General features: G+C 56.9%; 2 protein-coding genes across 2 annotated transcripts in view; both read right to left on the bottom strand.

Annotated features, from left to right (window-relative positions):
• The window catches only part of HEATR5B (HEAT repeat containing 5B), a 254,056-nt gene that overhangs the window by 113,129 nt on the left and 127,609 nt on the right, over positions 1-13,318 (bottom strand). The window lies entirely within an intron of this gene.
• The window catches only part of STRN (striatin), a 76,659-nt gene that overhangs the window by 17,179 nt on the left and 46,162 nt on the right, over positions 1-13,318 (bottom strand). The window contains exons 4-8 of the mRNA XM_056125704.1: positions 10,915-10,993; positions 9,274-9,441; positions 6,440-6,572; positions 4,726-4,861; positions 707-817 (exon numbers count right to left, since the gene is read on the bottom strand). Coding sequence (XP_055981679.1) covers positions 707-817; positions 4,726-4,861; positions 6,440-6,572; positions 9,274-9,441; positions 10,915-10,993 — 627 coding nt within the window. The remainder of the gene's footprint in view (positions 1-706; positions 818-4,725; positions 4,862-6,439; positions 6,573-9,273; positions 9,442-10,914; positions 10,994-13,318) is intronic.

The following is a 13,318-nucleotide window of genomic DNA, read 5'->3' as shown; positions in this document are numbered from 1 at the left end:
TTTGCAAAATGAATGTTTTCTATATGTACGTGTATATGATTCACAGGGCGTGAGCGTTCTACAATCGCGGTTTCTGGCTTGGATGCGGCACCCATTTCATCAAAAAGGAAAAAGCTGATCGGTAATAAAATGGTGAATTGAACCGTGCCCCCGCCCCCCTCGTTTCAAATGAGAAGATACTTTCGGAAGTCACATACTCGACACGGTGCCCTGTATAGCATATAGGAGTGGCGAGAGCGAACGAGTCGTGTGGATGGACAGAGAGAATATTCAGGGGTAGAAATTAATTTTCTCTTTTGTCTCTAAGGTCTAAAATCAGATGCAATCATTTTGGTGGGTATCCAGAGGGTCACACAGCGTGAGATTTTTTTCACTGTCAATAGTAAAAAAAAAAAAAAGGTCTTTGTGGCCAGAAAGTACCCACACTTGTGAACATCCAATTATTGTCCTGTTTGAAGCCACAAGCCCACGCTTCCGTGAGTCTCTGGGTTGCCCATCAGGCCGTGTCGTGGTTCCACAACACACGTCCAGTTTTAAGTTCGTGAACTCAAACAGCCTCTCACTTAATTTCAACCCCTGAGAACAGGTGAACGGAAAGACGTCAGGCACAGAAAAGAGTAAGTAGCTCAGGAAAACATTGGAGGAAAAAAAACGGGGAGGAGAGAGAGGCGCGGGTCGTGACGGACAGACAGTGTATTCCACTTACTCTTCACCCCCTTCTTCCCCTTCCTCTCCTTTTTGTACTGCTCCTTGAGCTTGGTGATCACTCCCTGGTCCACATTCCAGGCTTCCGGCACCAGACCTTGGTCCTCCTTCTCTAAACGGAGGGAAACAGACGAGACAGCCTTGTTCAGTGAGGTTCCGAGCGCACGGCGGGACGTGACCCCTGACGCAGGCCACCGTCTTCCAAAGCCACCGCCTGCCCGCCGGAGCAGTCGCAGGACCAGGAGACCGAGTGGGCGTCTCCAGGTCCCAGCACACGTCCTTGAAAAAGACGCAGAGCGGCAGGTCGCAAGAACCGAGCGGTGGGAGCAGACGAAGCCCTGAACTTGGACCAGGAGCCCCTCATCTCCACGCCATTTTTCTGAATTCAATTAAAACTGACTCACAAAAAAAATAATAAAAAACCCAACCACGATCTTTTTTTTTTCTTATTCCAGGACAAAGGAAGGGAATTCTGGGATGGGGCCCCCTCTTCCCGAGTGTTCTCTGTTTGGGCCACCTCTGCTCTGCAAACGGACCCACCTGCTCTCACCCACACTTTGAAACGAGTGATTGTCAGTTTGTGAATCCAGCCTCCAGGAGAAACAACTTTTGATGACTTTCGCTTGGAGGAGAAGAGAATGTGGCGCAGATGCTGTACACGGTCCGGCGGGCCCGCCCACTGCCGGTTCCCAGGACACCTGTCGGGCCAAACTCCCCTCCCAAAGCCAAACTCGGCTCCCACAGCTGCTCCGCTCCTTCCCCATCCCCGTTCTCCTTTGCCTCCTGCCATCACCCCCTTCCCCTCGCGCCCACGGCCAACGGCCGGTGAATCCTGCGGACGCAGGCGCGTGGGGGCGGCTCGTGCAATCGCCCCTTCCCCACCCACCCCCTCTGGCTGGGACAGTGGGACCAGCCTGTCCCCTTACTAACACGCTGCCCTGAGCCTCTGGGGCCCGGCCTCTCCTGGGCGTCCACGCCCCAGCGGGCTCCAGTTCCCTGTGCCAGTCACTTCTTACACCGCTTCCCTGGCCCTCACGGGGACTGCCAGGTGAGTCCCCTTGTTCTGGCTTTCTCTGGAGTGCCACCCTCCTCCATAGCTGTCCCCTCTGAGAGGAACTGCACTGGCCACCCCGTCCTAAACAGCGGCTGGCCCCCCTGGCCACCATGGGGAGCACACGGCTCCCCTCCCTGTTGATTCTCCATCACACTCATGGCCATCTGTGACGGTCCCCAGGCCTGCCCACGGGACCCCAGCAGGCTACGGAGCGTCACGGGCTCAGCCTGGCTCTCGGCACACACAGGACTGAGCAGGATTCACAGGAATCCCTCTTAGGGTTCTCAAAATTCCAAATGCTGAGAAACTTCATTGTTTCCTTATCATTCTCTTTAACTCCTAATATGACTGAGGTTCTGTGGCTTACGGGGATCCTGTTTTCACTAATGGTCAGCCCTAGGTCAGACGTCACTTCCGGGCTGGGAAAGTGGCGCCAAGGGCCCGAGCACATGCTGAGTGCGCAGGAGGCCTGGGTTCGAGTCCTGGCACTGCACAGCTCCCTGCGGAACCGTGGGGAGCAGGTCACGGGCACCTCAGCCCATGGCGTGAGGCTCCAAACCCAAATTCAAACACACCAGCTGCTCGATGGACCTTGGGGAATACAAGGCCTCTTTTTCCTTCCTTTTTCCATAAAACAGTCAACTATGATCACTAGAACAATCTATTTTTTGCAAAACAACAATCTAAATATTTATTTTCATCAATCATAAATTCATAAATTAAACAGGGTGACTTTTGTACCCTAAAATATCTCCAGGTTTTTTTAAGTACAATTCAGCCTTGTCATCACCTTAACTAGACCGACTCGTGAAAGGTGCAGTGAGGCGCCCTGGTCTGCAGCGAGGCGCTGGGTATCACGCTCTCACCCTTGCTGGGGAGGGAAGTCGGAGTACCAGGTATGAAGGTACCACGGACAGATCTGAACGTCCCCTCCGTGAAACTGGGTTACCATCTAGCTTTGTTCGTCGAGTGCCACTCGGATGCTCTGACTCTCAAGGACAGGCTCTCCTGGCGTCAGGGAGGGGTCCGAGCCACAGGCCCTGAGCAGACGCTGCTGAGGAAGTGCGCTGCGTGTGGGGCCTCCCTCACGCCCCCCCAGAGCCCTCCCGGCAGGCGAGGGCGACTTGTTGCACCAGCTGCGCTGCCACCCGGGCCCGCTCACACGGGGGCCCCCGGAAGCTCAAGCCGCAACTCCGCCCGCAGTGAGGCCCGCTCCCGCGGACGTGCCCTCTGGGACTGTGCCTCGCCCACGGCCGGCTCCGTGCAAAGACCCCGCGGCACCCGCTGAGAAGCTCACTCGTGAGCAAGGAAAGGAGGGAAAGCTCACTGTCTTCTTTTTGGTTTCCAAGCTCTGTTCTGTGCGAATGTGACACAGCCACTAGACAACCACTAGAGTCGACGACCGAGGAATTGCTGCGGATCACGCTGCCTGTTTTTTACAAAAAAGGGGGAAAGGAAGGGCATCAGCTGCCTCGGGTGCCCGCCCGGAATCGCCCGACCACGCCCCAGTGAAGGGGCCGGGGTCAGGAGCACGAGAGTGCGGGGCCTTGTGGGCCGACTGGGTCACTGCATCGCCTCGCCAGCGACTGCGGCCCTGACCCTGCCAGTCAGCCTGCAGCGTGTCTGCAAGCCAGCGCCGGAGCACGGCCCCGTGGGTTCCTGAGCAGAGTCAGCGCTGCACACACGGGAAGTCCCGATAAGGGCGACAAAAGCTCAACAAGTAACTCGCCTGCACCTGGCAGAAAACAAGGCCCTTGTGCAACGTAAGGGCCGTCTGGTCTCCTGACAGGACAGGAGAGCGGGCGGGCGAGGGACCCCACTCGGAACCCCTCTTTCGGGGAGGCTCAGAACTGGCCGACAGCGTTTCCTTCTGGGGGCTGAGCAGAAACTGCTTCCATCGTGTTGTTTCGGGTGGAACGAAAGGTCACGAAACACAGGGCTTTACCAAGAAATGCTAGTCAACGGCGGGCAGAGCATCTGCTCTGAGTGTAGCCAACCGCACCTCAATCCCCACGCGGCCCCCAGACACCGTCGGGAACGATACTGAGCACAGAGCGGGGAGGAAGCTCTGAGTGCCGCCGGTGTGGCCAAAAAGACCAAACAAACAACAAACAAACGAAAGATCAACGACCCCCTGCCCTTGCCTGAGAGATGATACAGAAATAACCGTTTCAACTGATGATACACAAATAACTCGGCTTTTTTCTTTTGACTTCAGAATTAGTTGTCGGTCAGAGAGGAGCGATGGCCCAGCCACCACATGGTCAGCCCGACTCTGCCCCCTCCTGCAGCACAGACGCCGGCAGCGAGCTCTCTGACGATCCCCCCGTGTCCTCCTGCTCGGCCAGTGAAGCCAGGACCCGACGTGAATCCTCCTCCACCTGTGACAGCTCCGGGGGGAGCCCTGGGCCTGCCGGGCCTGGGCCCTCTGTGGCTGTGACCGGGGCCCCAGCGAGGCGTGCAAGCAACAGAGGGGGCCGGAGCGGCCGGAGCAGCTACCCAGGACCGCCCGGCACCGCCTCCCCCCCAGACCGAGGCTCACGAAAGCCACAGACGCAGAAGCCCTGCCAAGTGCAGGTGTGGGCCCCCGACGTCTCGCCAACACAGGAAGGGGGGAGAGAAAAGACGGTGGGCTGTGTACGTTTCAAAAATCACGTTCATACCACATTGCTCACAAAGCAGAAAAATAAGTAGCTATTGGTGCCACTTTGTTGAAACGCGCACACACACACACACACACACACACACACACACACACACACACACAGAGTGCTGCATTCAGGGGACCACGCATGCTGGCTCACAGAACGTACACAGCGACAGCTTCCACGTGGCCGGGTCACAGCGGCCGTAAAGCGCTCGCTCAGCCTGACGGGACACGGCCTCCAAAGCGCCCACCCCGCGCGTGGCCGGACGCAGGCCCCGCTGGCCACTCCGCGACCGGCACCCCCCAGGCCGCTCCTTACCCCAGTCCGTTCCGTCGCCGGCGCTCCTGGACTCCCCGTCCCCTTCCTCGGGCGCCACCAGGAAGTCAAACTCCTTCAGGGCTTCCTTGGTATCCCGGTCTTCGTTGCTCTCGGACGACACCTTTTTCCTGACCATCTAAGGAGACAAGGCGCGGCATGAGGACACCCGGGTCGGCCAGAGGGTCAGGTCAGACGGGACGGCAGGCCCCGCCACCACGCGAACAGCCACGAGTCGGGGCCGGAGCGGCAGCACAGAGGAAGGGCGTCTGCCTTGCACGCGGCCGACCCGGGTTCGATGCCCGGCATCCCACAGGGTCCCCCAAGCACGGCCAGGACGCGATTCCCGAGTGCAGAGCCAGGACGAACCCCTGAGCATCGCCGGGTGGGACCCGAAAAGCAACTGAAAAAGGAAAAAGAGAAGCCACTGGTCAGCGTCCCACCTACCCAACCCAGGAGCCAGTGAGAGACCGTTTCCGGGAGCTTTGCAGCGTGCAGCCCGAGTCCATGCGACTCTCCCAGTGCTGGGCTGTAGCACTGACCGCCCAGGCCCCCCCACGTGAGGACGCATCCCTGGCCCTGAAACTGACTGCAATGAACGGGGCCGGAGGTGTTGCTCCAGCATGCAGTGCTCGCCTCGCAGGTGTGAGGTCCTGGGTCCAACCCCCGGGACTGCAGCCAATACACCGACAGAACCACGGGCTGCGAGCACTGACGACTCAGGCAGGCCAACCACAATTCACGACAGAGCAAGGGAAAGCGTCCTGACACACATCAGGGGAAACCCGTTTCTGGGCCGCAGTCTCTGCAGATAGCCGGACCTACCCCTGAGGAGAAACTCTTCAGTCGTGATGCGAAAAATGATTTCTAACTGTTCAACATTACCTCCTCACAAAACTTACGATCACAAGAGCCGCAGACTCAGAAAACCCCGACTCAAGCTTCACAAGGCACTCGTGGGAGGAGGGAGGAGGGAAAGAAGGAAAAGGGAGGGAGGGAGGGAGGGAGGGAGGGAGGGAGGGAGGGAAAACATGAACAAGGAGGGCCGGAGAGAGAGCTCAATGGGCAGCGCACTGGGCTTTGCAAGCGGGAGGTGCCGGTTCCATCCCCGGCACCTGACAGTCCCCAGAGCACCACCAGGAGGGACCCCAAGGCAAAGCAAAAAAAAAATGTAAGAGAGGAAATGCGGACAACTTCCAAGGGAGGAGGGGAACCCAAGTGTGGCCTCATCTTTTCCTTCAAAAGGGGTGAAGAGAAGAGGCAGAGGGGGCGGTCAGGAGAAGAGGGCTGACCGGGGAGGGGAGAGGCCCGAGGGGAGAGGAAGCGGTTCTCAGGCAACCTCCCCGGGGAGGCGCTTCCGCCTGTGAGACCCTGAACAACACGGACCCTCCCGGAAGGGCACACGCAGCTGTTGGAGCACGTCTGCCGAGCGGCCCCAGGACCAGAGCGGCCGGCTCCCACGTGGGTCTATGAGCCCGGGGCCTCGGCAACCGGACCCGCAGGGTCCCACACACACACTCCCCGGACCCACCAGCCCCCCGGAAACGCAGGAGGGGGCGGGAGCTAACAGAAGGCCAACCTCCCGCTCCATGTAAAACACTCGGATTTAAAAGCCACGCTGGAAACTCACGGAGACGCCGGGCCCGGCCCCGAGGCAGAGTCAAGGGCCGAGATCGAGGTGGGGCAGGAGCCCGCCCGAGCCCCCCGCCCCGCTCACCGTGGACGTGTCCACGATGCTCTTCTCCCTCCCATCAACGTCGTCGTCCTCATCTTCGTCACTCAGCTCTGCGGCGCTATCGAGGAACTTGAAATTATCCAGCACGGAGGCAGAGTCTGTCAGCTCGGATTTTCTGCTCGAGACAAAGACATCTTGTTAGCTGGTTCCTCGCTCGGGGTCGAGAGTTAGTTCGTGACAGGCGGCGATGACTTCGCTCAGATCGCAACTATGATCCCCCAACTAATGCCATGATCTGCACTGATTCGTCTCCCAGACAGTAAACTCCCAGACATTTAATTCGACAAGCAAATATCGGAAGTAATTACTCTTTTGAAAAGATGTTGCGATCGTATCAGATTAATGATAATCCTCCATAGAGAACTGCTCCCAATTCCTATCGATCTGATTCTTTATTTACTTATTTATTTATTTTTGCTTTTTGGGTCACACCTGGCGATGCACAGGGGTTACTCCTGGCTCTGCACTCAGGAATTACTCCTGGCAGTGCTCAGGGGACCATATGGGGATGCTGGGAATCGAACCCAGGTCAGCCGCGTGCAAGGCAAACGCCCTTCCCGCTGTGCTATCTCTCCAGCCCCTTGATCGTATTCTTAAATCAACCTTAACGTATTTATTTTTACATCAGTGTTTTATTTTATTTTACATCAGTGTAAAATAAACTAAATAAAATATTTTATTTTACAAATAAAAATAAACTAAATAAAATATTTTATTTTACATCAGTGTTTTATTTTATTTTACATCAGTGTTTACTAAAAGTGTTTTACATCAGTGTTTACTGGGGGCTGGAGCGATAGCACAGCGGTAGGGCGTTCGCCTTACAAGCGGCCAACATGGCCGACCCGAGTTCGATTCCTCCGCCCCTCTCGGAGAGCCCGGCAAGCTACCGAGAGTATTCGGTATGCCAGACACAGTAACAACAAAGTCTCCAATGGAGACGTTACTGGGCCCGCTCGAGCAAATCGACGATCAACGGGAGGGCCTTTACCTTACCTTACCTTATCAGTGTTTACTATTTCTGCCTCCACTTTCCTCTATCCTTCTCAACAACTCTTCTTCTGATACGTTTTGACAACTAAGAAAATAACTAGTGAATAAGTTCTTTTCCCCAACACAATCTCTTGCTGGCCCCTGAGCACCCCTGGGCATGGCCCCAACACCCCACCAGCAAAGAACAAAGTGAACTCAGTGCGTCAGTCACTGCAAACAATCCACTGCCTGAGCCAATACTACGGAAGCTCGTTGGGTCCTTCCCAGGGAGGAGACTGCCCGCAGCGCCGGGTATCACCAGGCACTCTGGCGGCCCGTTGCTGACTAAACCAGCCGCCTCTTGGAAGTCACTGAGTGTCAAACACCTGACCCGGCTTCAGTCCCGTCAAAACACGCAGCAAACCATCCCCGAGTGGCCAGAGAACAGCGGACGGCCCCGGGTGCGAGCCCCAGCTGTGTGGCCCTGGTGGTCCCCAGCAGGGGGGGAGACCCCCGGGCAAACCGAAGGATTTATTAGTTCACCGGGGGATGTTCAAGATAAGATTATACTTGTACTGTAAGATACTCGAGAGAAGACACTTGCCTAAAACACTCAGCCACAAGGCCACAAGTACAGAGAATATCTCTAAGCTGGTAAATCTCAAATTTCCCATCCGCTGAGAGCGAGTTCTGCCCCCCCCCCCCCCCGCACCCCCCACCTCATCCTGTTCTCTAGTCCTGCATAAATCAGACACTCAGAAGAACGCCTTGTCAGTAAACCGCGCCGAAGGCCCAGGAGACAGCTCCGGGCGGGCGCCCTGGGCCTGCACGTGGCCCGACCTGACCCCCAGCACCAAGAGCTCCCCGGGCACCACCACTGGCAGCCCCTGAGCCAGCCGGGGTCAGCGACCAGAGTAGACCCAGAGTCATGGCCCCACAGAACCCAGAGCCTGTCTGCACAGAAGCTGTCCACATCACATTTACAAGAACAAGCTAACGTTTTCTTTACTAATTATGACATCTAGGAAGGCTCTGGTCACTTTTGTTCCTGAAAGTTGTGAAAAGCTTTTGAGCTTTTCCCTAGACTTTCAAGAATTTTCTTTTCCAAACGACAGAACCTACATTCTCATTAGAAAATCTGCAGAAAGTTCCATGACAGCCTATCTTCAATCCAAGCCATGAATTAAAAGAAAGTAACAACGAGTGTAGACGCTCACTAAGCTTTGGCTTTTTATTCCAGAATCGCATCAACTGTTGCAGTTTACTCTGAGCAGGCAGGACTCCTTATCACTGCATGACACAAGATAAAACACATGGAACTTCAGCTACGTGGACTTTTGACTTTTCCTGTCAGTTTAAAAAGATGTGCTTCGAAAGTATTTTTTCCAAAAGAAATATTATGGGTAAGAGAAAGCTTTCTCCTGGAGAATCTGATGTACGTGACTCCTAGATCCTGAGGAATGGGATTTCATTCCTTCTGAGTCGAGCTGAACTTCCCGGTCGCATCTCTGACGATTCTACAACAAGTGGCAGTCGCACCAGGCAGGCTCCTGAGGCCTTCCCACTTCCAGCGACCCCGCTGCCGTGGGGTCCCTTCCCTGCCTGCGCGCCCACATCCTCTTCCTAAGTCTCAAATGGATTAAAAAAAGAAAGGAAAAACCCCTCTAAATAGAAAGCCTTAACGTCAGAGACGACACAGTTCTACCCCCACCTGCCCCTGCTGACAGAGTGAAACTTTCCGGTTTTCTGTTCAACTTTATTCCGACGCCACGCAGTGAGCTGTTCCCGCACACGTGGCAGGAGTGTTGCTCCCGGCGGGACAGGGGCTGGGACGGGGCACTCACCCGATCATCGCCGCCTCCTTCGCGTCGGCCTCGGTGCCGTTCAGGACCGAGTCTGGGTTCTTGTCCTCGTCGCGGTCAGTGGCGTCGCTCGCGAAGCCCAGCAGGGCGCGCACGCGCTTGGACTTGACGTCCAGGATGGTGTCCGTGTAGCCCACCTCCTGCAGGTACCTGGGCGGGCGGGAGGGGGGCTCCGGGTCAGCGGCGGGGGCCGCGCGGGCCGCCACGAGGCAGAAGGCGAGGGGGGCATGGAACGCCCGGGGCCCGGGAGGCCTCGCAGCGGGCACCGCGCTCGCCCGCTGCCCCCGCTAATAAAGACGCCACCAGCTGCAGACGGGGCCGTCGCTGGCGGTACCAGCCTCGAGGGGCACAGAGAAATCAAAGATCCCCACAATGCCCCATTCATCGGGCTGGTCTGCCCGCACCTCGGCAGGGCCGGGCAGGGCCGCCCCTCGGGGGAGCACTGTTGCCAACAGCCCCTTGGCCTGTTTTGATGTGTCCTTGGAGCAACTGTCTGAGATCCAGAAAGAATGTCTGGATTGTTTCTTAATCACACAGAAGGAGTTAGTGTGTTTCAAACGGTCCCTCCTGGAGAAGGGAGGCAGCAGTCCCTGGACTAGCTAAGAGGAAAAAATCTGCAATTCTACCCAGACCTCCTGGGTGGAGACAAGGGAAAGAGGTAGCTTTTCTTTGGTTTTTGTTTTTTTTTTAATAGTTTTTGGGGGTCACACCTGGCTGAGCTCAGGGGTTACTCCTGGCTCTGCACTCAGGGGTCCGTCCTGGCAGGCCGAGAGGACCATAGGGGATGCTGGGTTTGACCCAGGCCAGCTGCCTGCTCTATGGTGTCTTGGCGTGTCCTGCCAAGCCCTGCTGCGTGACCACGCCCCCTGCCCTCGACTCTCTCCGGACTCTCTCGGGAGCACTGTTGTTTGGGGAAGGCAGGCGAGCGGGCACTCAAACTCTCGCGTCTGAAGACCAGTTTCAATGGTTTCCTGCCAGGGCCAGTGACTGGGCAGCTCACACTCGCCACAGGCCCTGCTCCCTTCAGTCTCCAGCACGCGTCTCCTCGGAGAGTGGATCAGGGCTCAAGCTACACGTCTGAGAAACTCAGGAAGCCCTTGATGCGTCCAGAGGTTTGAAAAATACAATAGCAGGGGCCAGAGCGGCGGCACAGCGGGCAGAGTGTCTGCCTTGCACGCGGCTGACCCGGGTTCCATCCCCGGCGTCCTATAAGGTGCCCCCAGCACCGCCAGGAGTAAGTCCCGAGTGCAGAGCCAGGAGTGACCCCTGATCACCGCCCCCAAAAGAAAACTACACGTGACTATGGATTAAACACATATGTCCGAGTACAGAAAGAGCCACGATACGGGCATAGAATTCTTTTACCTATGAAAGAGTTGAAAAGAATTCTACTCTTTTTACTCTAAATGTAAGGCGAAGTAATAAAACTGAGAAGTCTCCGTGTACAACCCCCTGGTGATGCAGAAACTACGAAGAGAATGTTTTCTCGATGCTTCTCATTGATATTTCTGAAAAAAACATTCCCCACAGGGGAAAACATTTCTGCGTCCCAACACAGAGGAGCGCCCCGGCCGACGGTCTCCATGGGGGCGGGTGGGCTCCTCCCGCAGGCGGGGTACGTACTGTCGCAGCAGCTGCCGGCCTTGCTTCCACATCACCTGGCTGTTCTGCGGCGGCTGGGCCTCGGTCTCGTTGCCCTCGTCTGGAACACACAAGAGCAGAGCGGGGCTGACACCAGCGACGCAGCCCGGGACAACGCGGACGCACGGGGCAGGCTCCACCGGGTCCGGGCACGGGCGTGTCCGAAGTCAGGGGCCGGGTCTCCTCCCGCCTCGCGGGAGACCCCCCCGCCACAGCGGGCGGTCACACGGGGAGAGGACAAGAGGCGCGGGATGGCGCGGACTCCCCAGGAAGGGAACTACCGCAGCCACAACTGCACCGCCAGACCAGCTACGGGCTGAGCGCCCGCCTCCGAGTCGTGTGTCTTGTTTTGTTTTGGGGGCCACACCTGGCCGCGCTCGGGGCTGGTCCCTAGCTGTGCTCCCCACTGTTCTCTCTCTCTCTCGGCCCTCACCAAGTCCTCTCGTTTCAGACGTTCCGTAAGGAAACCCAGACCTTTCCCAGTCAGCCTGGGCTGAAGCCTTTCAAGGCTGTCGCCGGAAATGAACCGTCGGGGTCCAGAGGCCAGCGCACAAGGGCTGGGGTCCCGCACTGCCGTGGCCACCCTCGAGGCCCTGCTGGGCCAGCCAGGGTGTCCCCCCACCCTGCCGGTGGAAGCAGCACGGTGGCCCCCGCTGAGCACCCCACAGGAAGTAGCCCCCCAAAACGAATGAGAATTAAATGACGCCGTCTCTACAAGAAGTCTGGAGTCACGATACTAAGAGGATCGACGTTCCTCAAAGTCCAGACTTCGCCGAGGGCGGAGGGCGGCTGCGCCACTCACCCTGGGCCCGCCTCTGGCTCTGCACAGGGTGCCCCTGCCTGCCAGGAGTGACCCCCGAGATAGGCAGAACGCGCCGAGCTGTGTCCAAAAAGCAGGAGGAGGAAGGAGGGGAGGGCGGAACTGAGTTTTACAGGATTCAGGCCACTGGAACACTTTGGGGGTTAGGGGGTTCTGTGCTTGTTTTCAGGTTTCTGTTTGGGGTCACACCCGGCAGTGCTCAGGGGTCACTCCTGGCTCGGCTCTCAGGAATTCCTCCTGGCGGTGCTCAGGGGACCATATAGGATGCCGGGGGTCGAACCTGAGTCAGCCGCGTGCAAGGTGAGCGTCCTGACCGCCGTGCTGTCGCTCCGGCTCCGGGAAATGTTTCTAGGTTACATGACTGTGACGCAGACGCTGTGGGTTTTGTTTGTTTTCGTTTTTGGTTTTTTTTTAGCTTCTAATCTGCCACGTTTACTTTTATCAGATACTGTGGACTGAGCAAAAGCATCATCGGCACTGCCTATTCTCAACGCTGACATGCGGGAGACAGTTTGGTTCGGGGCCTCTCCAGCTGTGCTCAGGGAAGCCCATGAGTCAAACCTGGGACCGCCACGTGCAAGGAAGGCACCCTGCCCACAGCACTCTCTCCAGCCCTAATTATGTGAATTTTAAAGAAATCTGAACACCCTTTACGAGTTGGGCAATCCCGTGGCGATGAGGGCTGCACCCATTTCAGGCTTCCATTTCCGTCGGCCGAAGACCCGGCTCAGAAATGTGGCTGCGTCGCTTGCAAAGGAAGGGGCCAGCGTCACTGCTCGTGGGTCTCAGCAGGCAACACGCCGCGTCAGACACACTCGTCACCTCCTAGGCCCTCGTGACTCCGAGGACGTGGGCATCACGACCACCCCCCTTGGACTAAGCTCTCGGTTAGCCTCACGGTTTCTGAATCCACATCGGAAGCAAAGCGGTTCCCCGCGAGGTGCCCTGTCTGGTGACCAGGAGACCAGCCGGGGGGACGCTGGCAGTGCCGGGACCGACCTTGGGGCCTCGTGCCTGCCAGTCCGAGCCCCCGGCTGACGGGTCTTTCCTCAGAGTTTATGTCTTCCCAGCGGCACACGAGTGAGAACTACAGGAATGTGACCCAAAACAAAATCACAACTTGAACTTTTATTTTTCTCCTAAATTTACCAAATAACAATAGAGAGACTGGGGGTGTGTGTGTGTGTGTGTGTGTGTGTGTGTGTGTGTGTGTGTGACTTTAATCATCCATTCGAAAGAGATGATTATTTCAAGAACTCCTAAAGAGGCTGCACCATTTTTGTTTTGTTTTTAATTTTTTTGAAACACCTTTTCTTTCAAAGGCAAAAAAAGTGCCAAAATTGCAAGAAAGGAAAAAAACACACAGCCACCTTGTTTCCACGCACCCCCACTCTCAACGTAGTGTGGAACGATGCTGCCCTGTATGGCTCATGGGCCCTTTTGTTTTTCTTTTTGGGTCCCACCCGGCGATGCTCAGGGGCTTCCCCTGGTTCTGCACTACTCAGGAGTCACTCCTGGCGGTGCTCGGGGGGCCCTATGGGATGCTGGGAATCGACCCGGGTTGGC

The sequence above is a fragment of the Sorex fumeus genome, unplaced genomic scaffold, assembly GCF_029834395.1.
Source record: "Sorex fumeus unplaced genomic scaffold, SorFum_2.1 ptg000006l, whole genome shotgun sequence".
NCBI classification, from domain to species: domain Eukaryota; kingdom Metazoa; phylum Chordata; class Mammalia; order Eulipotyphla; family Soricidae; genus Sorex; species Sorex fumeus.
The sequence above is the reverse complement of the archived record's forward strand: the minus strand, read 5'-3'. Positions and strand labels throughout refer to the sequence as shown.